Below are 16,205 nucleotides of genomic sequence, written 5' to 3'. Positions count from 1 at the left end.
ACTGTTGTGCCAAAAGTTAGACTTGCCAGTCCCTATTTGGGCTCCACATTGCAAGGGTATGTTCACACAACCTATTTTCAGCCGTTTTTTGGGCCATAACGCCCCAAAAAATGGCTAAAAATGCGGGGGCTGAACACCTCCAAACATCTGCCCATTGATTTCAATGGGTAAAACGGCATTCCGTTCCCACAGGGCGTTTTTTACGCCTTGTAAAAAGAAGTGCATCTCACTTCTTGAGAAGTTTTTGGAGCCGTTTTTCATTGACTCAGTAGAAAAACAACTCCAAAAACGGACGTAAAAAGCGCCGTGAAAAACGCTAATTTGATAAAAAAAACGGCTGAAAATCAGGAGCTGTTTTCCCAAGAAAACAGCTCCGTATTTTACAGCCGTTTTTTCTTAAGCATGTGAACATACCCTAAATAGGATATAGGAAGACTGGAGAGGGTTCAAAGGTGGGCGACTAGATGATTAAATGGGATGGGAGGTGTGTCTTACAATGAAAGGCTCGAAAAATTGGGCTTGTTCTGCTTGGAAAAAAAGTAGCCTTAAGCCTTATTCACACGAACAGCACATTGACTGATACAAATCAATGGATATATTCACACATCCATTTTTTTTTTTTCGTGGAGTGTGTGTCCATTGAGAGAAACTTACAGCATGTGATATTCTGATACATTTTTTCTGGCCAGACTCGCCCATTAAAGTGTATGGGTGCGTTAAAAAAAAACGGACAGCACACAGACTAAATCTGTATGCTCTCTGTTTTCAACTAATCAGTTTCTAAGAAATGCAGAGAAAAAAAGAAAAGCAATACCAGAAAATGCTTGCAGAGGAAAAATACGGACAACGAAAACGGATGACCCACGGAAACCACATGGACACTACGTGGTCATTCATATATATAAAAAATTGTATGTTTTTTTTTTGCAGATGCAAATCAGACACGCTGGTGTAAATTAGGCCTTAGAGGGGATCTTATTAACATGTATAAGTATATGTGTGGTCACTACAAAAAACTAGCACATAATCTGTTCTTTCCAAGGACTCTACAAAGGACCAGGGGACATGCATTGCATGTGGAAGAATAAAGTTTCAGACATCAATATAGAAAAGGGTTCTTTACAGTTAGAGTGGTCAAGCTATGGAATGCCCTCCCCCAAGAGGTAGTGATAACAGATACTATGTCAGAACTTAAAAAAAGGCTAGATGATTATTTACTGACATTAGAATTGAGGGTTAGAAAGGTTGAAGTTGAAGTTGAAGTGGACCCGTTTCTTTTTTTAAGCTACAGTTAGGTCCAGAATTATTTTGACAGTGACACACGTTTTGCCATTTTAGCTGTTTACCAAAACATATTCAATATACAGTTATATAATCAATATGGGTTTGAAGTGCAGACTCTCAGTTTTAATTTGAGGGGATTCACATCCTAATTTGAGGAAGGGTTTAGGAATTACAGCTCTTTAATATGTAGCTGCCTCTTTTTCAAGGAACCAAAGGTAATTGGACAATTATCTCAAAAGCTATTTAATGGGCTGCATGGACTATTCCCTCGTTAATACATCATCAATTAAGCAGGTAAAAGGTCTGGAGTTGATTCCAGGTGTGGCATTTGCATTTGGAAGCTGTTGCTGTGAACCCACAACATGAGGTCAAAGGAGCTCTCAATGCAAGTGAAACAGACCATTGTTAGGCTGAAAAAAAATGAAGAAATCCATCAGAGAGATAGCACAAATGTTAGGAGTGGACAGAACAAGAGTTTGGTACATTCTTGAAAAAAAAGAGCGCACTGGTGATCTTGTGAACTCCAAAAGCCCTGGACATCCACGGAAGACAACAGTGGTGAATGATTGCAGAATCCTTTCCATGGTGAAGAAAAACCCCTTCACAACATCTACTCAAGTGAAGAACACTCTCCTGGAAGTAGGTGGATCAGTATTTAAGTTTACCATAAAGAGAAGACTTGATGAGAGCAAATACAGAGGGTTCACCACAAGGTGCAAACCATTAATCAGCCTCAAAAATAGAAAGGCTGGATTAGACTTTGCCAAACAACATGTAAAGAAGCCAGCCCAGTTCTGGAACCGCATTCTTTGGACAGATGAAACTAAGATCAACCTGTACCAGAATGATGGGAGGAAGAAAGTATGGAGAAGGCTTGGAACGGCACATGATCCAAAGCACACCACATCCTCTGTAACGCATGGTGGAGGCAGTGTGATGCCATGGGCATGTATAGCTGCCAAAGGCACAGGGTCACTAGTGATTATTGATGATGTGACTGAAGACAGAAGCAGCCGGATGAATTCTGAAGTGTTCAGGGATATACTTTCTGCTAAGATTCAACCAAATGCAGCAAGGTTGATTGGATGTCACTTCACAGTACAGATGGACAATGACCCAAAACATACTGAGAAAGCAACCCAGGAGTTTTTTAAGGCATAGAAGTGGAATATTCTGCAATGGCCAAGTCAATCACCAGATCTCAACCCGATCGAGCTGCATTTTACTTGCTTAAGAAAAAACTTAAGGCAGAAAGACCCACAAACAAGCAACAACTGAAGACCGCTGCAGTAAAGGCCGGGCAAAGCATCACAAAGGAGGAAACCCAGCGTTTGTGATGCAAAGGATTCTCTACAAAGCAAAAAATATATATAAACATTTTATTTATGGTAATGTTAATTTGTCCAATTACTTTTGAGCCTCTGAAATGAGGAGGCTGTGTAGAAAAATGGTTGCAATTCCTAAACGTTTCACAGGACATTTTTGTTCAACCCCTTGAATTAAACCTGAAAGTCTAAACTTCAATTGCATCTCAGTTGTTTCATTTCAAATCCAATGTGGTGCCATGCAGAGCCCAAATCATGAAGATTGTGTCACTGTCCAAATAATTCTGGACCTAACTGTATGTAACTATGTACTTCTAAAGAAAAACAGCACATAGACTGATTTGAATTATTGTATTGCCTTCCTGCACAGAATGCTTGCGAGAAACTTCGGAAACGACTGGAACCTATTGTCAGCAAAAATCCCAAAGGCACTTGGGAGAGTTGGGTAGGTTGATTTCACACAACTATGATATACTGCTGAATTTATGCAGTTGAAGTTTACACAACCACAGACTACAGTCCTTTCTGGACTTACAGATATTTAGAAAATCCCAGAGGTTTGCACTTACCACCTATAAGACTCCTTTTTCCCATACATTTTGAAGGGTCGTTGATACTCTGTTGGCTTCAGGACTTTGCTGCGTCCTATTAGGTTTATTCCTTGAAAAACACCTAAGCAGGAGCAAGCATCATAGTATGTTTGGTCACTTAGGCCGGGTAAACAGCAGTTTGTCACACATGGTGTGGATTTGGCAGGCCAGATCATAGTACGGAACAGACAAAGGTAAGCAATGGAAGCCAGTGAGGTACAAAATTGTAAGACAAAGACTTAACAGAGCTCAGGTACAGGGTAAGCAACAAGCAGTCATATGAAGCAAATGCCGAGAGTGGTGCTTCAGGAGGAGAATCCTGTCATCTCCCCCGTTCGGTGTTGCTTATTTTATTTTATTTTAGTCCATGGGGCATTGTGACTTACAGTTACTTCATGGTGAGCTTGAGGTAGGCTTGTGTGCCTGTTTTATCAGTTTATGAACATCTTATATATGTCCTTATTTAAAGTGCCACTGGTTTATGACTGATTTCTAGCTAGATTTATTCTCTCTATATATATGTCAGAATTAACTTTGTGGAATATTAGGGTGTGTTCACATCAATGTCACCCTTCCGTTGATGGATTCCACTAGACCTTTCCGTCGGAGGAACCCATCAACGGAAGCATTACCATTTAAATCAATGGTAATGCAAATGGAAGCTATGGTTTCCGTTTGCCTTTCCGTTGATGGGTTGATCCAATGGAAAGGTCTAGCGGAACCCATCAATGGAATCCTAACGCTGATGTGAACACACCCTTACATAAAATCACTTTAATGTATTTATATTTACTTTCAGCTTCTTTTTTACAGGTAATAGAAGCTTTTCATCAAAGAATAAGTCTTTCAGCCACTGGATTTTTTAGGTAGGCCGGTGTTGGTAAATTGTTGGTCTTTTCCACATGCCATGTGCCACCATGGACACCTTTGGGGGGCTTTTTAAATTTTTTTTTACTTAAATGCATGTGGCTAAAAATCATATTTGTATTTGTTTTTTTAACATTTCAACTGTTTGGCTTATGCAGCTTCTATGTATCACAATACATAGAAGCTGCAGAATGGCATTCACACTGAAATCCATCAAAGAGATGGTCTGACTAGACCAGCACGAATTTTAGCTATGGGTACCAGGAATCCTGCATTTTTTTTTGCATAGAATGAAATAAGATATCACATAAATATTACACACATTTTTGTCAGAACACTTTATAGGGTTGTGTGATGTATTATACTTGTTATATTCAGAGGTTACGACACCTACATGGACTGGGAGAAAGGAGAAGGCCATCCATTTCAATACTGTGTTTATGGGGCTGCCTGTTCAGAGGTGGAAGTTGATTGTCTAACAGGAGATTATATGGTAAGTGATTTCTCCATGGCAAAAGCGTTACTTCTAATTAGACTTCTTCTCTGTTATGTTCCAGACCACCCTTTCAGGGAAGTGTGTATGGCGCAGCTGTCAATAAAACAGGGCCTAAGGTGGAAGAAAATTACAGCTCCTTTTTGCATCCAGCCCTAAAATGACTAAGTATAACTTTCTCCGAAACAACGAATATGAAGAAAACCTCCTAGGCGAGTGAACTTCCTATTTCCTGATGATGGAAGCCAAAATACAGAGCATATTTCAGTATTTTAGCCTTTATTGTCTATTTTGGGGGAAATAAGGCTCCTTAATGGGCCATTTTCCAATTGACAAAATGTTGGTGAAGCGAATTTACCCAGATCCACTCACATTCTAAACTAAATTATTTGAAAATTTAATTTAGAATACGTTTGTGCTATTATAAATTATATTTAGTGGAGCTGTTCGCTACTGCAGACTCATTACGTTTAGAGGGTAAGGGTATGTGCACACGATAACTGCAAATACGTCTGAAATTACGGAGCTGTAATTTCAGACGTAATTGCATGTACTGGCGTTTTGCGGGGAGTCTTTAACGGACGTAATTTGGAGCTGTTCTTCATTTGAGTCAATGAAAAACGGCTCCAATTACGTCCCAAGAAGTGTCCTGCACTTCTTTTGACAAGGCTGTAATTTTACGCGCCGTCTTTTGACAGCGACGTGTAAAATGACAGGTCGTCGGCACAGTACATCGTGAAGCCTATTGAAAGTAATGGGCAGATGTTTGCCGACTTATTGGAGCCGTTTTTTCAGACGCGCGCACAGCTTAGTATTGTTAGGGCAAGGGCACACGGTGACGGTTGACGTGGTTTTGTTGCATTTGAAAACCGCATGCGGTCAACTGCATGCGTTTTTTGTCTCTGTAACGCTGCAGTTCTGTTGCGTTTTTTAAAGGAAATAGTTTATTGACATAGTTTTCACTGGTGTTGAAGTTTGTTAGGTGCTTCATGTATATAGTTCATTACAATGCATTGCAGAACGGTTAGCAAAAACGCAAGCGGTTTAGCAACAACTTTAGAATTGTGGTCATTAACCGCGTGCGGTCGGACATTATGAAGATGCGTTCAAAAGCACAAAAAACACATTGTAATATAATAGCAGCAGTCTGTCCATAACAGAAATTTTTAAAAAGGCAACATAAACGCAATGTGACTGCATCATGCTTTTAAAAGTAGGCCAATGAACTGAGGTAACATGGGACCACGTGATGTAAATGAACCAATGACAGCTAAGAGCTGTCACTGCTTAGTTAACTGTCACAGACCCAGAAAGGTATGTTTTTTTTTGTGTTTTTTTTTTATAGATTCAGTCGTTGGACTACGTCGGATTCGAGGACTACTTCGATGAGAGCGTTTTTATTCTCAATAAATTGGTTAATGAAGGTTGTGTAGGGGGTTTTATTTCAATAAAATATTTTTTCTGTGCCTGTTTTTTTCTTAACTACATTACTAGTGCCTTAGTAATGGTGGCTGTCTGATAGACAGCGTCGATTACTAAGGCGGGGATTAGTGTTAACCGGTGCAGAGGCTATCACTAACCCCCTCATTATTACCTCCTCGGTTCCCACCGCCACCAGGGATGCCAGGAAGAGCCAGGTACAATCCAGTACCTGACCATCTGAAGTGATGGTCGGGGACTGGGGCGGCAACAGGCTGGTATTATTAGGTTGGGAAAGCCCAAAAACAATGGGCCTTCCCACCCTGGTAATGCTAGGCTGCTGCTGCTGCTATGTTGTATCTGGCTGGTTATGAAAAATGGGGGGGACCCCACGTTGTTTTTTGAAATAAATAATTGAAAAAACAACTTGGGGTCCCACTATTTTTCATAACCAGCTAGATATAGTAAAACAACTGCAGCCTAGCATTACCAGGGTGGGAAGGGCCATTGTTTTTGGGCTTTCCCAGGCTAATAGTACCAGCCTGCATCCGCCCCAGTACTGGATTGTAACCGACTCTTCCTAGCACCCCTGGTGGTGGTGGGTATCGGGGTAATAATGGTAGGGGGGTTAGTGTTAGCCTCTTCAATGGCTAACACTAAACCCTGCCTCAGTAATGGACGAGGTCTATCATACTGTCACCATTACTAAGGCAGTAGTAATGAAGTTAAAAAAAACACCTATACAGAAAATAATATTTTATAGAAATAAAAGCCCCCACACAACCCTCGTTAACCATTTTATTGAAAATAAAAATGACGTCATCAAAGTAGTCCTCGAATCCGACGTAGTCCAACAACCGAACCTGTAAAAAAACACACAAAAAAAAACAAAAACATTAGTTACACTACGATAATTATACTTACCTTGCTGGGTCTGTGACAGTAAGGCAAAGCAGTGAAGCTCTAGCTGTTATTGGTTAGTTTACATCACATGGTCCCAGGATACCTCCGTTCATTGGCCTACTTTTAAAAGTAGGACGACTTACTGAGGTAAACGGCAGGGCATTTTTTGCTCCATAGGAGGTAGTCATAACAATGTGTCTCGATTGTGTGTATATAAATATATGTATATATAATAAATACACTGTTGCAGCTCTGTAACAATTAGTCTTCTCTCTCCATCAGCCTGGATCACTGTAAGGGCAGAGCTAAGAAGGCTAAGGCTATATATTCACAAGATAGTGAAAAAAAAACAGCTGTTAAAAACTGATAAACTGTCAGTATTTTATGGGCGTTTTGCATCAGTGTCTCCAAATCTTCATACATTTTCCGGCCGTCTGACCGTTTTTAACGACCATTTGTCATCTGATAGACAGTGTCATAGATAGTGCCACAGTGCTAAAATAGTGCCACAGTGCCTACTGTGAAAAGTGGCCACATATAAAGTGGCAGAGCCCACATTTTGCCACAGTGCCCATGTAGATAGCGCCATTGTGTCACCTGTGGATAGTGCCCATATAGCGCCACCGTGCCCATGTAGATAGTGCCAGGCACTCCCTGTAAATAGCTCCACAAACCCCCCTGTAGATAGCGCCAAACCCCCGTGTAGATAGCGCCACACACCACCGCCTTGTAGATAGGGCCACTAACCCCCTGTAGATATTGTCACACAGCCCCCTCTTGTAGATAGTGCCACACAGCCTCCCCTTGTATAGTGCTGCACAGCCCTCACTGCTCTCACCCTTGTAGATAGTGCCATGCAGGCCCTCAAAACAAATAAAAAAAACCTTGTAATTACCAGGCCTTGTTCCTGCTACAAACGCAGCTCCTCCACAGCCTCCTTTGCCATGTTAGGCTTGCAGCCTAAGAGACGCTGAGACGGGACCCTTGCGTAGGCCGTGATCCAGTGACGTCATCGCGGAGGCCTTCGCAAGCATCCTGTCCCAGCGTCTTATAGGCTGCAGGCCTAACGTGGCCTGTCGACCAGTGAAAGGCAGCGCAGGGAGCTAGCTCCCTGCTCCGCTATAGTATTCAAATGTATCCGCATCCGGAGGACGCAGATACAATTGAATGTGGCAGTCGCTAGAAGTGGGCATCCGGGGCCCCCCGAATGCCCGGTGCTGGCGATGCTACCGGGCATGAGGGGGCCCAAGCCAGGCGCCACAGTAGTGGTAGTTCCGCCACTGCTTGCTGCTCTGACGCCAACCAATCAAAGCGAGTAACCCACTTAACAGTCAAAGGCCCCATGTGCATATCGGGTGCCAGAACTAACGCCATCGATATCTTAGGTGACAGGTTTTCTTTAATTAATTTTTCTTCTGATGAAAATTAATGTTTATTTTGTATTTTTTTTTCAACCCTTCCGGAATGGACAGAACATCAGGACAGATATCATCATGGATACAGGTTGTAGCATTAATCCAGCTGTGGATGTGGGACAGGTACTGTATATTGCAAGTAAACATTATTCCATTACTAGATATAAGCTACCTAAGCAATTCACTGCAACAGACTAGATAAGCGTTAGTGAAAACATGCACATCTTATAATATGCTTTGCATTGTCTGGTGTCGTGTTGCATGGTGAAATTTGCACCATTTTAGCAGGTGATAGTTGGATATTGTAAAATAGAGCAGTAAACTTTCTGGTTCAATATTCCTTGAATTTCTTAAATGTATCACCTACGGTATGTTTCTGTTTACCAATTAAAACTATATTCTGAAACATTTGCTTTTTTAATCTCCATTTTCTAATTGTAGATTTTATTTTCTGTACATGATTATGGGGGCAGCCATCTTGCCTGCTTTACAGCAGTAAAACGACCTTTTTGGGATAGTGTTGTAAGCATGCTCTATGACCTGTGCAGGGAGGGGAATGTCCTTCACCTAATGTCAAAGGCGTGATCCTGTATTACCTTTCATTATAATACTGCCTGTGATGATGAGATGAGATTGTAAATTTGTTGCGGAAGGGACATGTGCGGTGGTACTAATCGAGTTGTACTGTCCTCGGTTTCATGAGCGCAATGCACATGCACCAATGCTACTGGATTCCCGTTTTTTGACGTAGGCAGGTTTGGAACACTAAACACCGGCTGCATAATGGGATGCTTGTGGTTTTGTGGCTCCAAACCTAGTGACAGGTTCCCTTCAAAGCATACAGTAAAGAACAACACACGTACAGTAAAACCCCTATTTAGCTGAAGCTGTGGGATCCATATGAAGAATTCTTCATTGATGCATATGGATTTCAATTGGCAGCCACTGGATATTAGCTATCTAATGCAGTAAGATCATTAACTTTTAGGGTATGTTCACATGGGTTGGATACTATGGAAAAGTCAGCAGTGTGTCCGACCCAGAACACACAGGGAAATCGGGCGTAACATTCGCAACAGATGGTGCATTATTTTGGTGCGTATATTCGTTCGGATTGCCTTCTGCGAAAAAGCGTCTGCCAGAAAAATAAAAATGCCTATACTCACCTCTCCTCGCGTTGCCATAGCAACACGTCCCTGCTCTTCCGACTGCTCTGTGTTCAGTCGCCCTCCTGTGATGACGTTTCATCAAATGTGATCGCTGCAGCCTGTAATTGTATTCCAATGTTTTAACCCCTTGGTGCCAAAGTTGTTTTTCGGTATATCATATTAGTTTTTTCCTCCCCGCATTCCAAAAGCCATAATTTTTTTTATTTTTCAGTCAACATATCCATATGAGGGCTTGTTTTCTGCAGGACGAGTTGTAGTTTTTAATAACACTATTTTATGTACCTTCAATCCCGGCCGTTGAAGTGAGGTGTCTGCTGTAACATAGAGTATAGAGTGGGCTCAGTCTGTGTGCCTGCTCCATACACCCCCTTGGAGGCTGTGTTACACCACATGTCGCCAAAGGGTTAATGACTGACAGTGAAAAACTGACCGGTACCTATTAGACCAGGGGTCTCAAACTCGGCCGGGTAAGAGGGCCGCATATAGAAAAAATGGGAAGTTGACGGGCCGCATTACTTTCAAATTTGATACAATACAAAATTATTGTTAATCAATTAGTTATTTGAACTACTATAACACTATATTACTAGAATAATAATACTACATTACTATAATAATAGCGCTAGGTTTAAAATTTGAGATATTTCTCAACGTGCTTATTTCAACAATCCAGCTTTCCAGTTTTAAGCGTCGCCAAATGCAGTCCGGCGGCTCAGTTAGCACACATGTCAAGATTGGGCAGCCCCTTTTTAGATAGTGCCGCAGTGCCCTCTGTGGATGCTGTCGCAGTGCCCTCTGTGGATGCTGCCGCAGTGCCCTCTGTGGATGCTGCCGCAGTGCCCTCTGTGGATGCTGCCGCAGTGCCCTCTGTGGATGCTGCCGCAGTGCCCTCTGTGGATAATGCAACACACCCCTAGATAAGGCCACAGTGCCCTCTGTAGATAAGGCCACAGTGCCCTCTGTAGATAAGGCCACAGTGCCCTCTGTAGATAAGGCCACAGTGCCCTCTGTAGATAAGGCCACAGTGCCCTCTGTAGATAAGGCCACAGTGCCCTCTGTAGATAAGGCCACAGTGCCCTCTGTAGATAAGGCCACTGTGCCCTCTGTAGATAATGCAACACACCCCTAGATAATGCCAGTGTCCTCTTCAGATACTGTCACACACCCACTTGTAGATAACGCCACAGTGCCCTCTGTAGAGGCTGCCACAGTGCCCTCTGTAGAGGCTGCCACAGTGCCCTCTGTAGAGGCTGCCCCAGTGCCCTCTGTAGAGGCTGCCCCAGTTGCCTCTGTAGAGGCTGCCCCAGTGCCCTCTGTAGAGGCTGCCCCAGTGATGTCAGGGGCTTGCCCAGAGCTGGAGTCCCAGGCAGAGCGCTAGTAGGCTCTTCCTGGGACTCCATCTGTGCTCCTGACATCACTGGGACTCCTGCTCTGGGGAAGCCACTGACATCATTTTCGATGTATGGACAGCGATGTCAGAGGCTTCCCCAGAGTCCCGGAGCAGAGCCGATAATAGCGCTCTGCCCGGGAGTCCGCTCTGGGGAAGACCCTGACACACTGTCCATATATGGGCAGATATGTCAGGGAATTCCGCATCGTCCCGGAGCAGAGCCTATATACTAGCGCTCTGCCCGGGACTCCGCTATGGGGAAGACCCTGACACACTGTCCACATATGGGCAGCGATGTCAGGGAATTCCACAGAGTCCCGGAGCAGAGCCTGTACTAGCGCTCTGCCCGGGACTCCGGCTCTGGGGAAGCCCCAGACATCGCTGTTCATATGTGGACAGCGATGTCAGGGAATTCCACAGAGTCCCGGAGCAGAGCCGACACCAGCGCTCTGCTCGGGACTCCGGCTCTGGGGAAGCCACTGACATCGCTGTTCATATGTGGACAGCGATGTCAGGGAATTCCACAGAGTCCAGGAGCAGAGCCGACACCAGCGCTCTGCTCCGCTCTGGGCAAGACCCTGACACACTGTCCATATATGGGCAGCGATATCAGGGAATTCCACAGAGTCCCGGAGCAGAGCCGACACCAGCGCTCTGCTCCGCTCTGGGCAAGACCCTGACACACTGTCCACATATGGGCAGCGATGTCAGGCAATTCCACAGAGTCCCGGAGCAGAGCCGACACCAGCGCTCTGCTCGGGACTCCGGCTCTGGGGAAGCCCCAGACATCGCTGTTCATATGTGGACAGCGATGTCAGGAAATTCCACAGAGTCCCGGAGCAGAGCCGACACCAGCGCTCTGCTCGGGACTCCGGCTCTGGGGAAGCCCCAGACATCGCTGTTCATATGTGGACAGCGATGTCAGGGAATTCCAGAGTCTCGGAGCAGAGCCGATACTAGCGGCTCTGTCTCCCGCGGGCCACAGATGACAGCCCCAGGGGCCGCATGCGGCCCGCGGGCCGCGTGCTTGAGACCCCTGTATTAGACCAAGCTCGTAGCAAGTGTAGATTTCAATATTTGGCACACGAACAGCTAAAGATGAAACAAATATATTAAGAGGCATGCACCTCTTAATAAATTTGGTGCATTGTACTCCAACACACTTCAGTTTAAGACTTGCATATGAAACGCCAGTCTTAGAAAATTCCCCTCTAAAGGTTTTATTTATAGTATTAGGCCTTATACACACGCCAAAAAACATGTAAAAAAACATATGATATCAATGGGAAAGCGTGACGTTAGTGCGTTATCTTTCTACATGAGTGTATTTTAACAAAACGCATCGCGTAAAAAAAATAAGAATCAGGTCTATTCTTTGGCGCATAAAACACACTGAAAACACGATTAATTCCTATTGTTAATGTGAGTCCTAAGTACGCGCCAAAAAACCACACAGAAAGCGCATCAAAAATGCCTGTAGTTTAAAAAGCGCTTTACAAAAACGTTAGCGTATTTGACATGTTTACATATCTGTTTTTTTAGCACCGTATGAACAAGGTTTACATTTTCAGTTTTCCTTTAACAAACAGTTAGCTAACGGATATTACATCTCAAGAAAACAATATTAAAATAAACCATAAAATACCACAAGAAAAACTTATGGATTTATAATGTAATTTGGATTTCTTCCCACACATTATATAAATTTGGTAAATTAAATGCGGGAGATATATCAAAATTAGTGCAGAGGAAAAGTAGAGTAGGTGCTCATGAAACAATTAATGAGATTCCACCTCTTATTTTTCAGAGGCCCTTTGGAAAATTAAAGCAGCAACCTCATTGGTTGCCATGGGAAACTACGCCACTTTCCTTTGCACCAGTTTTGATATATTTGCTCCAATAAGTGTATGCATAGAGTATTTTTGTTCTACTTCTGACATGTATTTCTTAGTAAATTCTTGTATTCCTCATGAAATAACAATTCCGGAGCTTTTTTTCTTAGAACTCTCTGATGTGTTGTCCCTTTGTTATTCCTCTTGGAAATGTATAAATAAAACATATATGGCAGGTAGAAAATCTTTTAACACATCCGTGTGATAGGCCAAGAAGAGATTATATTAAGAACAGAATGGTAGTTATGGAAACCGCGCAGAACGCATGCTACGCTGCTCCCGTAACTGGCATTCACTACTATGGGACTTACAAAAAACAGCGTAGCTCAGCGAGCTACGCTGTTTTCTTCTTCATGGTCGGAAATCGCACGCTTCAGCCACAACACAGAGAGGTAGAACGGGGTTTAGGGGGCCCCGTTTTAGAGATAGGTTCTGTGGATATGTCATAAATGTCCCTGATGGGAAAACCCCTTTAAGGCCTTTTCAGGCATGGTCATTAAGGGGTTAAAGAGGTTAACTCACCAGAACTTATCCCCTATCTACAGGATAGGTGAGCAGTGTTTTTAATCGCTGGGAGTCTCACTGCTGAGACCCCACCAATCAAAAGAACAGGGGTCCCAACTCCCTTGAATTCACAGAGTGGCGGTCACGCATGTACGCTGCAGATCTATTCATTTTCTGTGGGATTGCCGGAGAAAGCAGTGCGCTGTACTCCACTATCCCCGGCAGTCCCAAAGAGAATGAATAGAGCAGCAGCGCACACGCGTTACTGCCACTCCGTTCATTTAGGGGACTCGGGACCCCCGCTATCTTGATCTGCGGGACCTCCAACAATCAAACACATATCACCTACCCTGTGACTAGGTGAAAAGTTGTTGTGGTGGGATAACTACTTTTAAGGATCTGCTGCTAACGTCATGGTGGCAGATACCACAGTACACTTTCAAATGTCTTGTGGAGTCCGTGCCTCGACAGGTTAGAGATATTTTGGCAGCACGAGGGGGACCTATACAATATGTGTGTGTGTGTGTGTGTATGTGTGTGTGTGTGTGTGTGTGTGTGTGTGTGTGCGCGTGTGTGTGTGTGTTTTTATGGACAAAATATCATAGATGAGAACTAGTTTGATCAATTCCAGCGAAGATTTTTTTTCTTTATATCTGTTTTCAGATTGAAGGTGCTTTTGTCCAAGGAATAGGCCTTTATACAACAGAAGAGTTAAAATACTCTCCTGAGGGTGTCCTCCTTACAAAGGGACCAGGAGAATACAAGATCCCATGTGTTTATGATATTCCAAGAGAGTTCAATGTTTCACTACTTCCTTCTTCACAAAACCCTCATGCTATTTACTCTTCCAAGGTAAGATGTATTTAAACACTATCATATCCCAGTTCTACGGATGATATTACGTATTGCATAATAACCCATAGGCTTAGACATGACCAACAACCAAGAAGCAATTTGTGGTACATGGTAAAAAGATACGAGTTTGTTTTTAATCTCTGTTTTAAATGTCCTGTTGGTTGATTTGAAATTGTTTTATTATCATTTTACTTTTCTTGTTTTCCTAGGGTATTGGTGAGTCAGCCCTCTTTTTGGGATCAGTTGTATATTTTGCTATAAAGGACGCTGTGTCGTCTGCCCGAAAGGAGAGGGGCTTGTCTAATATTTTTACATTGAATAGCCCTGCGACCCCAGAGAAGATTCGGATGGCTTGTGGAGACAAATTCACTGAGATGGTGAATACTCAATATTTATTTTTCTTTATATATGTGCTATTTTTATTGAAACTGCCATATTTAATATTAGGCTATATTCGCACGCATTGTTTTCAGGCGTTTTTCGGGGCGTAAACGGCTCCAAAAACGCCTGAAAAACTGGAAGCTGAACTCCTCCAAATATCTGCCCATTGATTGGGAATGGGTAAAAATACGTTTAGTTTAAACGGGGCATTTTTTTTATGCGGCCGTTTTAAGAAATGGCGTGTAAAAAAATGCCCTGTAAAAAGAACTGCATGTAACTTCTTGAGCCGTTTTTTTGAGCAGTTTTTCATTGTGTCAATAGAAAAACAGCTCCAAAAACGGCTAAAAAAACTTTTTCAGCTTCAAAAATAACTGTAATTTTCAGCTGTTTTTACTTGTGCGTGTGAACATACCCTAATAGTCATATCACAACATCATAGACACTCATAATATGTTGAGAGATACATGATCTTTGAATATAATACAGAAACAATTTTAAAAATGGTAACTACAACAGTTGTATCCAGTGACTTTTACTTGTAAACTCGCATGTAAACACATTAAAAAAAAATATCTATAGAAGTGAACTAAATAATGACGAAACTTTTTGCTATTGATCTAGCTCCTAATTGACTAATACATTCATAATTTTGGAATTCTTCAAAAGGGATTGTCCCAACTGGACAATCCCATCTCAAAAGGGAAGAAATCCATTGTAGTGCAACAAACCTTTAAGTTTTTTTTCTTGTAGATTAAAAAAGATGACCCTGCATCTTTCATCCCATGGTCCGTTGATGTGTAACATAGATGATGTACAGTACCTGACCAAAGGGATTGTGTCTCCTGATTGGACAGGAGCTCCAAATCTATTCCTGGAATTGTTCCTATGTTTATCACAATTATAATTTCAAGGAAAAAATTCAACTTTTCTATGAATCTTCATTGGCTCTGGACTTTTGGAAACGAAAATTTTGTTGAAAATAAATGTACGGTTTGGTTATTTGCCTCTTGTGATGCTGAAAGTACCTAAAATGTGTGAGTCTATAAAATATATATTTACAGGAAATATATTTTTTTGTGTAATTTGTTCTCATTACTTAAAAATTCCACTTGATAGCAGGTAACATGAAGATCAATACAATTCATACAAGACTAATGTAATTCTAGTAACCAAAATAGTAACTTACCAGTACAGCAGATAGTTCTATTACCATATGTAAGTCAATTGTTACTAGAAATCTACAGGCTTAGAACATAGAAAAACAGTCATGTGAAAAAGTAAGGACACCACATGTAAACATTCTTATATTTTAACATATGTGGACATGCAATTAAAGTGATATCATATAAAATAAAAATCAACTCAGTTTGCAATCATTCATTAACCAAACATTCACGCTAACAAACGTTAGATAATGTCTCTTATCTGGCATTGCCCCCTTCGGCAGAAACGACCTCCAGCAGGCGTTTCTTGCGCAGGCGTAACTCACACATGTAGACTCAGTTCTTCTACTGGACATAGAATCTTCTAGCAAGTATTAAGCGATCTGCTTGATCGAGAACAGCACTGCTCAGACCTTTTAGGCTGAGTCCCCACGTAGCGTAAACGCTGTGGAATGTCCGCAACAGAATTCTGTGCGGAATTTCCGCAGCATTTAAAGTAGCGCCAAAGTGAATGAGACTTAGAAAATCTCACGCACACGCTGTGGAAAAAAAACA

General features: G+C 42.4%; 1 protein-coding gene across 1 annotated transcript in view; it reads left to right on the top strand.

The window, feature by feature from the left end:
- Window positions 1–15,492, top strand: part of LOC142656586 (aldehyde oxidase-like) — a 123,853-nt gene extending 108,361 nt beyond the window's left edge. The window contains exons 29-35 of the mRNA XM_075831518.1: window positions 2,980–3,054; window positions 4,013–4,065; window positions 4,445–4,559; window positions 8,354–8,419; window positions 13,915–14,103; window positions 14,316–14,483; window positions 15,238–15,492. Coding sequence (XP_075687633.1) covers window positions 2,980–3,054; window positions 4,013–4,065; window positions 4,445–4,559; window positions 8,354–8,419; window positions 13,915–14,103; window positions 14,316–14,483; window positions 15,238–15,288 — 717 coding nt within the window. The 3' untranslated portion in view covers window positions 15,289–15,492. The remainder of the gene's footprint in view (window positions 1–2,979; window positions 3,055–4,012; window positions 4,066–4,444; window positions 4,560–8,353; window positions 8,420–13,914; window positions 14,104–14,315; window positions 14,484–15,237) is intronic.
- The last annotated feature ends 713 nt before the right edge of the window (window positions 15,493–16,205 follow it).

This window comes from Rhinoderma darwinii, chromosome 6 (assembly GCF_050947455.1).
Source record: "Rhinoderma darwinii isolate aRhiDar2 chromosome 6, aRhiDar2.hap1, whole genome shotgun sequence".
Classification (NCBI taxonomy): domain Eukaryota; kingdom Metazoa; phylum Chordata; class Amphibia; order Anura; family Rhinodermatidae; genus Rhinoderma; species Rhinoderma darwinii.
The sequence above is the reverse complement of the archived record's forward strand: the minus strand, read 5'-3'. Positions and strand labels throughout refer to the sequence as shown.